This window comes from Marmota marmota, unplaced genomic scaffold (genome assembly GCF_001458135.2).
Source record: "Marmota marmota marmota unplaced genomic scaffold, marMar, whole genome shotgun sequence".
Classification (NCBI taxonomy): Eukaryota; Metazoa; Chordata; class Mammalia; order Rodentia; family Sciuridae; genus Marmota; species Marmota marmota.
Genome location: NW_026000229.1, coordinates 27,170,526 through 27,185,127, shown reverse-complemented (window position 1 = coordinate 27,185,127; position 14,602 = coordinate 27,170,526). Strand labels below are relative to the sequence as shown.

At 51.0% G+C, this 14,602-nt stretch overlaps 1 protein-coding gene and 1 long non-coding RNA gene across 4 annotated transcripts in view; both read right to left on the bottom strand.

The window, feature by feature from the left end:
- The window catches only part of Onecut1 (one cut homeobox 1), a 39,444-nt gene extending 30,724 nt beyond the window's left edge, over window positions 1-8,720 (bottom strand). For both annotated transcript variants that reach the window (XM_015480645.2, XM_048793703.1), the window contains exon 1: window positions 7,197-8,720. In XM_015480645.2, coding sequence (XP_015336131.1) covers window positions 7,197-8,301 — 1,105 coding nt within the window. In that variant the 5' untranslated portion in view covers window positions 8,302-8,720. The remainder of the gene's footprint in view (window positions 1-7,196) is intronic.
- A 3,442-nt stretch (window positions 8,721-12,162) lies between these two features.
- The window catches only part of LOC107138088, an 11,167-nt gene continuing 8,727 nt past the window's right edge, over window positions 12,163-14,602 (bottom strand). The window contains exons 4-5 of one of the 2 annotated variants that reach the window (XR_007343963.1): window positions 13,445-14,602; window positions 12,163-13,356 (exon numbers count right to left, since the gene is read on the bottom strand). The exon at window positions 13,445-14,602 is cut by the window's right edge and continues 239 nt beyond it. This is a non-coding gene — a long non-coding RNA (uncharacterized LOC107138088). The other variant, XR_001502972.2, reaches the window with a different exon arrangement.

Sequence of the window (14,602 nt, the reverse complement as noted above, 5' to 3'; positions counted from 1 at the left end):
ATATATATATATAAAATGTCAGCTACTTGGGAGACTGAGGCTAGAGGATCTCAAATTCAAGTCCAGCCTGGGCAACTTAGCAAGATCCTGTCTTAAAAAAACAAATAAATAAATAAAAACAAAAACCTGATGCCCAGGTCATGTTCCATACAAAATATATCAGAATATCTGTTTTTACAACCAGATATTAGGGTTTGTTCGTTTTATCTCTAAGTGATTCCAATGTGTTGCAAGACTTAATAGCCACTGGCATAGATGATGAGTATTTAATGAGAATATATATGTGCCTACTGTAGTGTACAATCAATAATGTGCACAACAAACTTAAGTTTCCTTTATTATTTATTACTGACAAATCTGATGTATTATACTTTAGTGTCTGGTTATGTTCAGCTTTAATCTTATTAAATCACCTTGCCTAAAGGAGAGGACTATTTCTAGAGCTAAACTGTTCCAATTTTATGATAATATAACATATTTTGGGAGGGATATATGTAGATGATTCTATTGCAAGACCCCAGGAAAAATAATTTATATGTTTGTGTCAAAATAATTTATATGTTTGTATTATATGATTGTTTTGAGATTGGCCTCGTCAACTAATCCAATTCTATCATCTCAAAAAAATTAAGCTTCATTAGTATTAACACACTTATATTAAAATAAAAACCTATAAAAACTTACTGATACGAGGGCTGGGTCGTGGCTCAGCAGTAGAGCGCTTGCCTAGCATGTGTGAGGCACAGAGTTTGATTCTCAGAACTGCATATAAGTAAGTAAAGATCCATTTACAACTAAAAAAAATTAAAAAGCTTACTGATAAGAGATAGGAATTTATGATTATATGCTAAATTCATTCAATTAGAAATAAGTTTTTCCTTTTTAATGCACTATAACACTGATCTTTTTCAAGTGGAAATTTGACTTTCTTCTCATAAAGGTGCTTATCTTATTTAAATAGACATAATGAAAAATTACATTTAGTGAATATTTGTTAAATGTCTTTCTCTAGCATGATGAGAAATGGATTCTCTGACATCCTGACTTCTGTAAAAGCCTCCTTCTATTGCTATCCTAGGTTGGGGGCCATTCAATTTTACCTGCTTTAGTGGGGACCGAAATGAAACTAGTTATTCCTCATTCCACCCATGAATATTCTGTGGTTGAGGTGCAGTATTTAGTGTGTGTTTAAATATTCCAATATATGGAGTTCACAAAGAACACTCAGTACTGCCACTTCAAGGACAAGGCCTCTAACTACAGAGGGCGAGGAGCAAGACACCCCAGAGCCTCCTTTTTAATTTTCCCACTGCATTCGTTAGACTTGAAGATTTTTTTTTCTTTACAAGAAGATCGGGAATAAATTTTACTGATATGCTCTGTAAGAACTATTTCTTCTGAGAACTTTGGGCAGCAGCATCTGTTTGATTAGCTGAATTTGCCATGAAGGTGGAAATGATGACATCAAACAGCTCGTGTAACAACCTCCTTAAAGACCTCGTAGATTAGAGATGACTATAGATTTTCCCCAACGCGGATCAAAGGGACTGAATTGAACGTTTTAGCTTAATGATCCAACCCCTGTCACACCCACAGGGACACGAATTCCGATTTTATAAGCAGGTGTGCACGTGCACTCAGACGCATACACAAAGCTGCTGTGGCGGACGAAAAGATCAACCACCGGATCGACGCCGATAGGTTTGATCTTTTCGATTACTTGACTGCCACTATATATACTCCTGGCAGGTCCTCATGCTCTCATAAACTTCGGAATATTAACTGTTAATTTTCGTTTTCTCACTACAACTTTTTAAAAGCAGGCATCCCAGCCGCCTTTCAGGGGCGCAGACTAGGTGACGTGATGGTGGGGCCCTGTCCAGGGTCCTGACGCCGAGAAGCCGCTCCAGGGCTCCAGACCTATCGGCCTCCGAATGCCCTTTCACCCACCCCACAGGAGAGAAAACAAAGACTTCCAAAGCTCAAGGTCTCAGAGCTAGCTGCCTCCTGACTCGGGTCGGTTTGCTGGAAGAGGAAACAACAAAACAAAGGAACCACTAATCCGCTCAAACTATATCCCTTGGCCCCAACTTCCAACTTCAGACCGCCAGCATTACCTTTTTTTTTTTTACACTGACTCTGATCTTCTCAAATAAAAACATGTCAGCAAAAGCATCATTTGGATAACAAATCCAAACATGCTCCTGTTTGGGGAAGAGTTGGGGTGTTCTTTGGGAAGATGAAAATTTTGTCTCCATGGATGGGGCAGCCTTAGGCATTGTTGAGGTTAATTTGATATCCCCTTCCTCCTCCTCCACACCCTGTTCATATCGAAATAGTTATCGGTTTGAAAATCCCTAGGACAGAGATGTTCTAAAAACAAAGACTCAGCAAGCATCCCTTTCCTCTCAGCAGGCTAAACAACGGACGCTTGCTGGGCGTCTAGCCCCGGCGGCCCGCAGGGGGCGCGCGCAGCTTCCGCAGCTCAGTCAGTCTGGCAACCCGGAGAAGGTGAGTCCAAACGAAGGGAATCCGGGAGCCCAGCAGTTCAGCACCCGCTTGACTCACAGAGCACTTAAAGCTTGAAAATAAAGACACATCTCGGGCTCTGGGTCACTTTGCTGCTACAACATAACCGTGTTATTGTTGGTACTGTTGGTCCCAAGTATCAGTTGTAAGTGAAGATGTCCGGGCTGAGTCTTAAGCGATTGTGGTGCCCTGGACCTTTGATCTAGGATGTGGATGGCTCTCTGGAGGCTTCCAAGTAGCTCGGGGCTGCACCTACTGCCAGAACCAGACATCCTCTGATCAGGCTGTGGGGTTTGTCTCTGTGGGCATCCTCCCTGCACTGACACCAAGGTCCCCAAACAATAGCCACCAGGTTTCCTCAAGCCTCAGAAGCAGGGTTAGACCACTCCAGTGAGACTAACAGGCTTCACTCTTCACCACCTGAATAAGTCTTCTTAACCCTATGGGCACACCCCTCCTTCAATGGGGCATGTATTTCCTCTGGGGACTGCACAGAGGGAACTATAGGGGACCCCTTACAGTTCACACACCCTCAAGGGGGCAGACAGAGGCTGAGAAAGGCTGCAGAGCCTTTTAGTGACTGTCTCCAAGACCTTTGGATTTTGTAATTCAGTGGTGTGTGTGTGTGTGTGTGTGTGTGTGTGAGAGAGAGAGAGAGAGAGAGAGAGAGAGAGAGAGAGAGAGATTTTCCCCATGGAATCCATAATTCATTGCCAACATTCATCCTGGGCAGGCTCTGGGACTCTCAGTCTTCTTCTGACAACAGGCCATCCCCTGACCATGCTGGAAGGAGGTCATTCCAGACCTCTTCCCCCAGGCTTCTAGCTGGACACGGTCGGTTGCGCCCCTTGGGCTCTTTGTTCACACGCAGCAGGCTAGGAGCAGCTGCTCCGAGAGGCTGAGCACAAGGAAACCCGTCCCTTGGCGCCTTCTCCCATTCTTGAGCCCATGCCCTTACAGCTCCCTTGAACTCACATCCGGTCCTGTCTTTTCTCCTGGCCCAGGGACTGAGGAAGTGCGGTTCCTAGGGCCCAACATTGCATTCCTGCCTGGCTCCCGTGGCCTAGGGAGGCAACGGGACAGTTGAAATGTCACTGGCCGAGGTAAATATTAACAAAAAGCAAATGGACTTGTGCGGGGCCAGTTATCAATCAACCAGGCCGCAAGGCCACTAACAGCAAACACAGTCCAGGTTGGATCCAGCGGAGACTTTCTCATCGCCGCCTCTACGTGGAACCCAGTCCCCCTGGCTCAGGTCCTCCAGGACTTTCTAGGTCAAATACATGACCAATAAGGGGGCGAAGTCCTGGGTGCTGAAGGCCTGACCATTTCCCCTGTACTGTTTGGAGGCTTCCTCGCCTGCCAGTCCTGCAGTGTTAGAGTGGCCCAGCAGCTACCCACTTCGGAACCATGGGCCTGTGAGCGACAGCCTCCTAGGTTTACTGTGCCTTGCCTATTGGTGGGTATCTGCTGCCGTCTCTTCCAGCGCTGGTAGCTCCTGCGGTGCAGCCAAAGCCTTCTGAAATCTTTAATTGGAAACTAATCTCCTGCGACTTGATAGGCACCCACGTCAGAGGCGGAGCACACCCCTAGCCCAGGTCCCCCATCCCACTCAGGATCAGAAGCAGCCGCGAGCCCAGTTGCGCTGTGTTGTAATGGGGCAGTAGCAAGTATAACATTGAGAGAACATATATTGATTTTTTTAAAAGGTAGTTAATTTGGTGAGAATTTCCTTCTGTCGCCCATTTTCCACCAGAGTTGAAAATTCCAGACCAAAGGCACCTCTCCAAACATGCTGCCACATGCAGAAGGTTTTGACCATTGGCAACAAGCTGTGTGGAATATAGGAGACAGAGGTAAACGGAGAAGCCACCCTCCCTCCGGCTGAGGAGGGAAGGAACACATCTCAGTGTGATTCTGATTCCCATGAGGATAGGGAGGAGATTGCTGGCCCGTGTCTTTGAGGGCAATAGCAAGCAAAGCTACAAGGGGGCACTTCTGCATTGGGGAGCTGGTGGAGGAGGACAAGCACCAAGATCCTGAAGCCAAGGCCAAGTTGGTTTTCAGGATCCTGCACTCCTAGCCTAGACATCATTTGGAGGGTTCAAAAAACGACTTCACGTTTTTTTATTTTCTTTCTTTCTTTTTTTTCTTTTGGTAAGAAATTGTTAAGGACTCCAATCGCTGTTACTCAGTGGTTTAAAAATAGGTCATGCGTTTGTGGCTTGAGGGGTTCCCTGCATGGGGCCCTCCTGGCCAGCACTGCATGCTCAGTTCCAGCCCTCCACCCCACCCCTTTAAGTCTGGGGTGGGGAATCAAAAGTAGAAGACTCGAGGTTCCATCCAAGTATCAGGACACCAAGTCCCCCTTGGGTTTCTTGAAAAAAGCGTGTCCAGCCAGAGTCTCCTATTTTGCACTTTTTCTAGGAAAAGGCCACCTGCCTGGGGCAAAGAGCATCCGGCTTGACACAGGCTGCTAGGTGCCCAGGCAAGCGCCTCTTCAATGAGTACCTGCCTAGCACCTCCAGGCCTTGCCTCTGTTGTGCGGGTCGCGGCTCTTTTCTCTACTCAAAACCTCAGCTCTCCACGCCTGGAGATCAGAGGGCACACACCTAGAACAGAGCACTAGATCGGTTTCTAAGGTACGGGCTGGAATATGCCAGGGGAAGACCAGAAGAAGTGGGGAAAGGCGGGTGGATGAAGTCTGGAGTGAGAACTTTGACTGGGGGTGGGGTGGGGCACTGGACTTCCCCTGAGGGAGTACCCTTCGTTTCACCTCTTTTCCATTTTTCTCCGTCCCACTCGCTGAGTTTGGGTCGCTTCTAGGCGAGCATTGTTCGGGTAAAAGGTCCCGAACTCCAGCCTTGCGGTGGGCCTGTGAAGATACACTACCTTGGATGCCCAGTCAGGTTGAGCAGTCAGGGCAGGGAGTGACCCCTTCGTCCACCCTCTTACGAACCTCAGCTGTTCGTAGGGTTTTGGTCAGACACCCACGCGGGGCAAGATGATGGTGGTCCCAGTGCTAGAGAGTGGAAACACCGGAGCCCAGGATTCGCTGAGATACTCCGTCAGCCTCTCCCTTCGGTCTCCTTACCCGCTGCCTCGCCTGGTTTCCAGCTGCAGGCAGCAGGAATATGCCAGAAAACGTCGCTTGGCGAAGGCCAAACTAGGCTTGAAAACCCCACAGGACAGAGGCTCAGTCTTGGTGCTCCGGACCGAAGACCTCAAGCGCCCAGACCCAAGGAACGCTTTGGGTCGCTTCAAGGCTCGAATCTCAAGCTCACTCGCACCTGCCTCCCTCTAGCTTCTTATTGGCAGGCACGAGATGGGGGGAGGGGGTTTCGGCTTTACGCTTTGATTTTAGACTGTGAAACGGCTCAGTGCCCCCGGCTCAGAGCGGATTGACTGTCTCTCGTTCTCCAGGGACGAATTAATGGAGAACGATCAGTTAATTAACAAACCCTCATTCCGGCTTTTACCTTTCTCTTCGCCAAGGCTCAGGCCCTGGCGCCAAGCTGAGTTGCGCGCGCGGGGCGGGGGTGGGGGGGCATGGACACAGGAGTCAATCAACTTGGCAACCTCCGCCCCGGTCTCATTAAACCCAGTCTGCCCTCGGGTGCCCTTGGCTCTATCTCCCCTCGTGTCCTCGGTCTTCAGAGGTCGCCGAATCCGCCCGAAATCCCCGGTGCGGTTCCGGCTGGGTTCAGCTGTCTCCTCGGCCTATCTGCAGTCTAGGGGAGCCAGGCGCGCTGTCCACGCAGCGCCACCGAGACCTTACCGCTTAACTACAAAACAGCCGGCTTGGGATTTGGGCCCAGAAGACCTTTGCTTGCAGACTTGGGGGTCATTTACATACTCCCACCCTCCTGCGCTGGGATTCAGACTGAAAGTCACTAAGAGGAATAAAACAAAATGCCAAGTCTTTTTGTAAAAAATGCAAGCGAAGGTGGCCCCTGGCCTTCGCTGCGAGCTCCCTTATTGCTCTGCCGTTCTCACCTGGATCTCGGTACTGTCTGCCTTCCTCCCTCTCCTTTCCACCGTTGGTTCCACACTCAGTGTGTACCAACTTTTCCGACGCGTCCCCTCTGCACACACTCCGCTCCATAACTTGGGAACGGTTTGCCCGCACTCTTAAAAGTGCGGTTCTCCGGAGCCTTACTGGTGCCAAATGAGCCCAGGAAGGGGTCGCCGCAGCGAGTTCAGCCAAACCTTTACTGGCAGCTGGCAAGCTCCAGCCCAGCGCCCGAATATGCACTTGAGGGTACTGAAAGGGAGCACCTAAGAGCAGTTCCAGACACGCGTGTCCCCAACCCCACTTATCAAACCCGGAGTGCTCAGCTGAGAAGCTATGCACAGACTGTGTCCTAACAGGTTCGAAGATTCCTCCGGCTGTGTGACCCTCCAGCGCGGTCCACAGCACAAATGCGCCCCTAGAGTCACCGAGGCCGCTGCAGCTTAGCTCCCAGGGCCTTCCACAGCCCATTGCACTAAACCCTGAAGGAGGTAATCTGCTTCCGAAGCCGTGTGCTGGCTCTTCCAGGCCCAGGGACCCCTTCTAAGGAGAGGGAAGGATGAAAGCTCTGCCTACTCTTTCCCTCCCACCTTCAGGCCCTTGAGTTTCCAAGTCCCTTATCTCGCTTACGCGCCAAGCTCTTTGGCCCGCTCACCTGCTAAGCGGAGCGCGGACATTCGCTGGAACTCGGGTTCCTGAAGCCACTTCCACATCCTCCGGAAGGTCTCTCGGCCGGACTTGAGTTTGCTCCAGGGTTTGGGGTTGCGCAGCAGGTCCGAGAGGGTCCCCTGGGAGCGGCAGAGCACCCTCTGCGCGAAGATGGCCTGTGGGATGCTGTAGCGTTTGAGCTCGGTGGTGATACGCTGCGCCACCTCTTTGGTATTGATCTCTTCCATCTGCCCTGAATTACTTCCATTGCTGACCTGCGCGCCGGTCACCGAAGGGTTGGGCTCTCGGGCCGTTCCCAGGAGCTGTCCGTGGCCCTGGGCGTTCAGGTGGGCATGGGGGTGGTGCGGAGGAAGGCCATTGATGGGCACCATGCCAGCCGAGGTGGGCGTGAGATGCTGCTCCCCGTGGCGGCCGAGCATGGCCGGGTGGTGGGCTTCGAAGCCGTTGGGGGTGAGCATCTTGTCGGTGGGCATGGCAGCTCCGGGGTGGGCATAGTGGGGAAGCCCTTGCTGGGAGTTGTGGATGCTGCCCAGACCCGAGCCGGAGAGGGGCGAGAGGCTCTGGCCCATTCCAGCCACGTCCTTGTGGTAGGGGGTATAGAGGTTATTCATGGAGGCCAGCCCGCGCTCGTCCCGCATGAGTGTGAAGCTACCGCTCACGTTGCCCGCCAGACGCTGGTGGTGGTGCGGGTGGTGGTGATGATGGTGGTGGTGGTGATGGTGGGGGAATTTGTCCGATACGGTGGAGATGGGCGGCAGCGGCTGAAGAGGGGTTAAGGTGGTGTAGGTGGTGGGCATGCTCATACCTGGGGGAGTCTCGCAGGCCATGGTCATAGTGGGGTGCAGGGGACCAGCCAGGCTGTGCTCAGGGGCTCGGTGGTGATGGTGGTAATCGCTGCCTCCGCCGCCGCCGTCCAGGAGGGACGCCATGCCCATGGAGCGCGGGTGCGCGGGAGGCAGGTGGCTGCTACGGTGTGCCACAGAGCTGCGCGCGTGGGGACTGCCGCCCAGTAGGTCGGCAGGGGCGGGCACCGGCTCATGGCTCACCCCGTGCAGCTCGCCGATCGCCTCCATGGTCAGCTGCGCGTTCATCGTGATCCCGGCGAGCGGGCGGCGGACACAACATCGATGTGGCCGGGCAGAGGCTGCGAGGAGCGCACGAAGTCCGGTCTTCACATTGGCTGCCAGCGACTGTAGCCTTTCTTCCTTCCTCTCACTGTGGGTCTGTATGAGTGTGTGTATGTGTGTGTGTGTGTGTGTGTACGCGTGTGTATGTGTGTGTATGTCTCCTTTCCTCTCAACCCCACCTTCCCCTCTGCGTCCTCCGCTTTTAAAAAATATTAATTTCCAAAAAGGATCCGCGTTGTTGGGAGAGCGCGATGCCACCAGCCCGCCTAGCCCTGGTCCCCTCTCGCCCCTTTTCTTAGAATTGTGAGGTCCCCGGCTCCCCTGACGCGACCGGCGCACCTGCCACGGCTGCTGCCTGCCCGCGCCGCTCGCCAGCTCGAGCCATGGCTGGGTTACTGTTGCAGACTCTGTGGCCGCGGTTCAGTCGCCGCCGCGGCTGCAGCGGCCCGCCCTCACGCCTACCGGTCGTACTGCGCATGCGTACGGCTCGGCCCCGCCCCCTGAGTCCCCGCAATCCCAGCCCCTGAAGTCCCCGTACAAATGAAGTGGGGAGGGGGTGGTCTTGCGCCTTTCCAGCGGCGCCGGATGGCCTGGAAGCGCTGGGCACGTGCAATGAACTGGGGCGGAGCGCGTCCTGGGGCCGCCGCCGCAATCTCGGGAGACTTGCTTCCCGCTCGCCTCCCTTGCACTGGTGAGCTCTTTCCTTCTAGCCCCAGGACGCTTCTGCCAGGCTCCTACCACGGTTGGCTCGCTATGCTCGGAGCTTTGCTCTTCTCTCGATAGTTGCTGCTTCCCGGGGAAGGTTGCCCGGGAAGCTGGGGATTGTGTCATCACTCCTTTCACCCAGGCCCACTAAGCTCTATTTCCCGGAGAGATGCTGTAAGTTGGCGCTTTCTGCACCCTTATAAATGTTCGCCTATTGGAGAAGGGAACCCTAAATATCTTAAAGGTCTCGGTCAGGTTGGCAGCTGTTGACCAGGCATCCTTCATCCTCCCAGACACTCCTCTGCCCGCCCTTCCTTACCCGTGCCCTGGGGAAGGAGCATTAAGTGCCAAGAGTCCATACCTCGCTGTCCCTAGCCGCCTGTGTCCTTCTTCCGCGCAGCTCATAATTAAGGCTGCACGCCCGCTTCACCAGTGACTCGGAGGGGAGGGGGAAGGAGGAGGGTAGGAGTGCCCTGGTGGGTTCCCCTGTTAACTTCCGGTGCTGAGGGGGCCGCCAAGGCTCGGGCGGTTGGTAGGGTTGCCTCCGAGGCTCTCCTGGTAAAGCACCCAGAGGCCGCTGCTTGTGAAAAGTACTGACATAGGCCGGGTAAACGCTGCCACGCGGGTCTCCGCTTGGCCCGTAGGGACGCCCCTTTCCCAGCGTCACTGAAGAAGCCTCCGGTTGAAAATTAATTCAGCTTCGGACGTAATTTTGCCCTTTCCACTGTCATGTTCCAATACGGAATCAAACCTGGTTCTTAGGTCTGGACGCGTGGAGAAGCCCCCAGTGTGGGATGTACACCCGGCCGCCACATGCCGCGGCTTTCTTTTATTTACAAAAGAAAAGAAAAAAAAAATCCGTAACAAAAGGCAGAGCCGTGTCCGCTTAGGTGCTTTCATCCCTCGGAGAAAGGACAGATGTGCCCATTGTCCGGCCCTTGGCAGTTATGGCCGGGTCAGCGCCGAGCCTCAGCCGCGGGCGAGCTGTGTTCACAATGGGGACAGATTCTCAGAGCCAGGGTATCTGGGCCTAGATACAAAATAAAGTTTGTGTGTGGCTTGTACTGGGCCAAACTCAACAAACTCAAATCATAGGTTTGTTTGCTGAGACACCGGGCTGAAATTCACCACCGGTGTTTCCACTGTAAATGTTCCCAGACCCTTGAAGAGGCCAGGGCTGAGTTGGTATCATGGTGGTGGTTGAGCTTCCAATAAGAAAGTTTCAGCTGGACAACCTTTAGGGAAGTACCCATCAGCTAGGGTAGGAACTAGTCAGGTCCATCTCCTTGCCTAGGTTCCACCCACCACAGGCCAACATCATGATTCAGGTAGGTCACAGTCAGTGGGCACAGTCAGTTTGACTTCCTTGAAAATGCCTTGTTCTGGGGCTGGTTAATATGGCTGTCCCAGAAACAATCTCATCCTATCCCAGCAATTTCTGTGGAGGCCCTGAAAATGGGGGCTCATCTCAGTGGACATCATTTCTACTTGCTCAGTGAACATTGAGGAATATCCCTCCTCCCCTGGCCAGGAAAAGCCCTTTGGGAAAAAATACACTGGCCAAAATAAACTCAGAAAAACAATCACTCTATTTTAACATATCTATATCTACCTGTTCATACACATATATACACAAGCATAATACATTTGTTGTCTAGTACATCACAGTTTGTTGGTGGGAAGCTTTTTTAAAAATATTGTTTCTGCTCTCTTTTCTTATAGCATAGAACATTGGCCTTGCATATGAGCCCAAACAATGGGTTAAAATAGCAGGCAGCCTTTGAACTAAACTGTCACCCCCTCCCATATTTTAATCCTACAGATTGCCCTTTTGACAACTCTCATCCCAAAAGGCAGTGTGTTAAAAGAAAGAAGTAAATACCACCAAGTACACAAATTGTTCATGGTTTTCTCTTTGTGTAGCTAATTAGGGGCTTGATCTTGGAAACCCTCCTTGTGAGGCTCCTAGCTGATCCCCTGGTGGCCACCTTAAGGGGGCTTGGATCAGGTGAGCTTGACTTCACCCATCCACAAAGGGACTTTTGAAAAGGGGGCCTGTTTTGATGTTGATCACTTAAGGGGAAGTGAAGAGAAAAATCTGGGCAAGTATGTGTTGGCCTTGCTTAGTTCAATATTTCACACTTTTCCTAAAAGATTTTCAAAAATGGCTCAGGAGGCTGAGGCAGGAGGATCTCAAGTTCACAGCCAGCCTCAGCAACTGGTGAGGCACCAAGCAACTCAGTGAGACCCTGTCTTTAAATAAAATACAAAAAAGGGCTGGGGATGTGGCTCAGTGGTTGAGTCCTCAGAGTTCAATCCCTGGTACTCCCCCTACTCCCAAAATGCCTGTGAAGGACTTGCTTGGGTCTGTGAATCTCCCTCATTTTTCTTGGCTATTCACACCTTTTATTTAACCACTGTCTTCCTGCAGTTGATGAGTTGCAGTGATCTCAGTCAGAATATTTTTCTTCCTTGACCTCTTACAAAACTCCAATTTACTAAGAATGTATGATGGGTAGGAAGGGTGCTCTTCTCAGGCCTAGTTAAGGTGAGTGCATGTGTGGGGATGGAGAGGCACTAGATAGATTGCCAACTGTGGGAGGGCTGAGATCATTTTTTTTTTGTCATTCCCCCCCCTTCTTTTCCATCTGCCCCACACAATGCCTCGTCCACATTAGATGCAGTATGGAGAAGGAGGGAATTACAGTACAAGGGAGAGTTCTTTGATACTTGGAGGTCAATGAATGTGATTGAGAGGAAGGCTTATAATTAGATACTTAGATTTTGAGTAGCTGCAGGAAATTTAAAGAAAAAAAGTGCTAATCAACATCAGAAAATTACTACAAGTATATATGTTTTCTAAAAAAGGAAAATAAAACTATTGACTTGATACTTGTTGCTGGCAATATTTTCAGTTTAGAAACAAGGATTTCAAAATATTTATTTTGTAAATGTCAGAAGAAGAGCCTGGGGGGATGGGACGAGCAGGTACACTCTTATGCTGGATGCTCTACAGCTTGCCAGGCAACCCTCCAGGCAACCCCATCAGGCTTAAAAAATTAAAAGAAGAAGCCCATTTTTCGAAATGCTGACCACACAAAGTTCTCTGAGAAGCTCCTATTGGTTTCAAAGTTAATACTTTATTTTTCTTTGTGAGTAGTAGAGGTGTAATACAGGATTATTTCCCAGTCTTCAGGACCATTCCAAATAAATGTTTCTAGACCCCCCCCCCCTGAGCCATCAAACATGTACTTTTCATTTTTTGGTATCACAAACAGCAATCCTGGGTGTCAGAGCAAATATCTCCAAGGTCCCAGGGGAAGACCCACTCCTTGGCTAGAGCCTCAGAATGGAATTCATCATCATTTCTGATGACTACATTCAGTCTAGAATTAAACTGCTGGTGTGGAACCATTTCCTTGATATCTAACTACAATAAAGCACTTGATAGCTGGGGGTGAAGGATTTGATCCTGGGTGCTTCCCATTGGGCTCTCCTGTCTTCCTCGGGAGTCCTCCCATCTCTGGAGAAATTTCATTCAGAAAATTACTATTGGCTTAGAATAGAATTATCAAGAAACATAGAAGGGACTGGATTGGTGATTTGCTATTGAAAATAATTTTTTAAAACACAAAAACCAAGTTACTGGGCTGAGGGTGTAGCTCAGTTATAGAAAGATACTAGGTTCCAGGCCCTGGGTTCAATTTCCAACACTGAGAGGAAAAAAAAAAATAGTGACCCTCACTCTGGGACAAGGAAGTTACCAATTATCCTGGCCTTCTTTTTCAATCTTTGATCATCTTTTTGTCTATAGTTTTTATTCACCTTTTCGTTAACTTCTCCCCTACTTTTTCCTTCTTAAATTCGGTTTTCACGCGTGAATTTTAAAAAATTCGGCATTTTCGCACTTTTCTTTGTTTCAACTTACTCTACTCGTAACTCCAAATCCCAAAGAGAGGATACTCTGCTGAAAGGCTGTCAGCTCATGCCAACCCTAGAAATTCCAGACCTACCAAGAGCCACCTGAGTGGCCATCCTGGAACATCAGACCACTCCTGGTGTGTCTGTTACCTCCTGGGTGCAGGAAGCAAACCGCTCCCCTTTCTAGGTTCCCTAGCTGAACTGGAGGCAGCGTCACCTGGGTTGAAATCCCGTTCCGGCAGTCATCCACTCTGGCGAGAGCTTTTCAAGGCTTCGAACCAAGAGCGCTGAAGGAAGAGTGGGTGTCCTGACGTCCTGAGCATGAAGGAGGGGGTCCAGGTTCCTAGGTGACTCTCTGGCCACAGGACTGTGCTAGTCGCAACCGGCGCGATTCTGGAGAAGTTGGCCAACCGTCAACCCTTCACGGATTTTCTTTCTTGGTCACTTTACAACGTTGAAGAATATTACAAAGGGAACCTACCCACGCCTCCGGGGCGGTGAATTTTCCAGTCTTTAGACCGCCGGAAATGCTGTTCTTTCGATGCTTCCACTTTTGGGGGACAGTACGCCGAATTAACCACGGGCAGGTGTTGACTTCCAAGGCTGGGGACTGGAAAGGAGAGCGGGAAGAGAGGGGGCTCCTCCTCGGTGCAATTTAGAGGAGGCGGGTGTAGCAAAATCCCTTCGAGGTGGTCCCTAAGAGCAGAAGTCACGGGATGCCGTCCAGCCTGTACCCTCAGGCCTATTGTGCGTGGACCAGCCACCCGACCCTACACAGATTGCGGGCTAGGCGGCGGGGCGCCGGGCTCACTTGGCGAACTCCTCCGCAGTCTCGCGGGGTAACGCCGACCTGGACCTGAGAGCAGCTGCACTTGGGGAGGAAAACTCTTTAAACAAATCATTTTGGTGTCTAATCAATTAGTGTTTGCGCAGTCAAGTACCATAGATTTAACAGAATAATCGTTACCGCCCTTGTCTTTATTTGACCCGCAGACACCTAGAAGATTTAAAAATAAAACGCTGGTGTTCTGGTTTCCTCACCCCTTGCCTGTGTCTCTCTCCTGGGGCCTGCTGGGGCTGGACCCCGGCCTTTTCTTGCTTTCTCCCAAGTCTTTTCCCTTCCCTCTTCATCTCTCACACTTGCCTTCTGATACTTTACCTTCTTTTCTTGCCCTTCCCACCCGATCGGCCTTCCGCTTCTTGTCCACCTCCTCTGCTTCCCTCCGCCTCCCGGCTGGCACAACAACCAGCCCCCGTGTTTCGGACCCGGGGCTCAGGGCAAGTGCACCTGCCCTCTGGCCTGAGAGCCGTTCAGGCATAGGATTATGGAGTCTCCAAGCGTCCAGTTGTATTTTCCCCAGACCCTGCTCGGCTTGCTCCTTCCTGAACTAGCCCGATACTCGAGGGATCATGTTAGAGTCCTTTAGTTTTTGTGCATGAGAGCTTTTCGGGGTCTTGTGGCATAAATGCGGTGACCCAGGGCTCGGGAGTGGGGTTAGGAGGAAAAGCTGAGAGTACACAGACTGATCTCTAACGCGCCAATGCTGGGCAGGGACGTGGGACCTGTGGACTGTCACGAGCAGAGCGCCCCAAAAGCACAGCTGTTGTGAGGGGGCGGGGAGGGTGAGGGCTGTCTCTT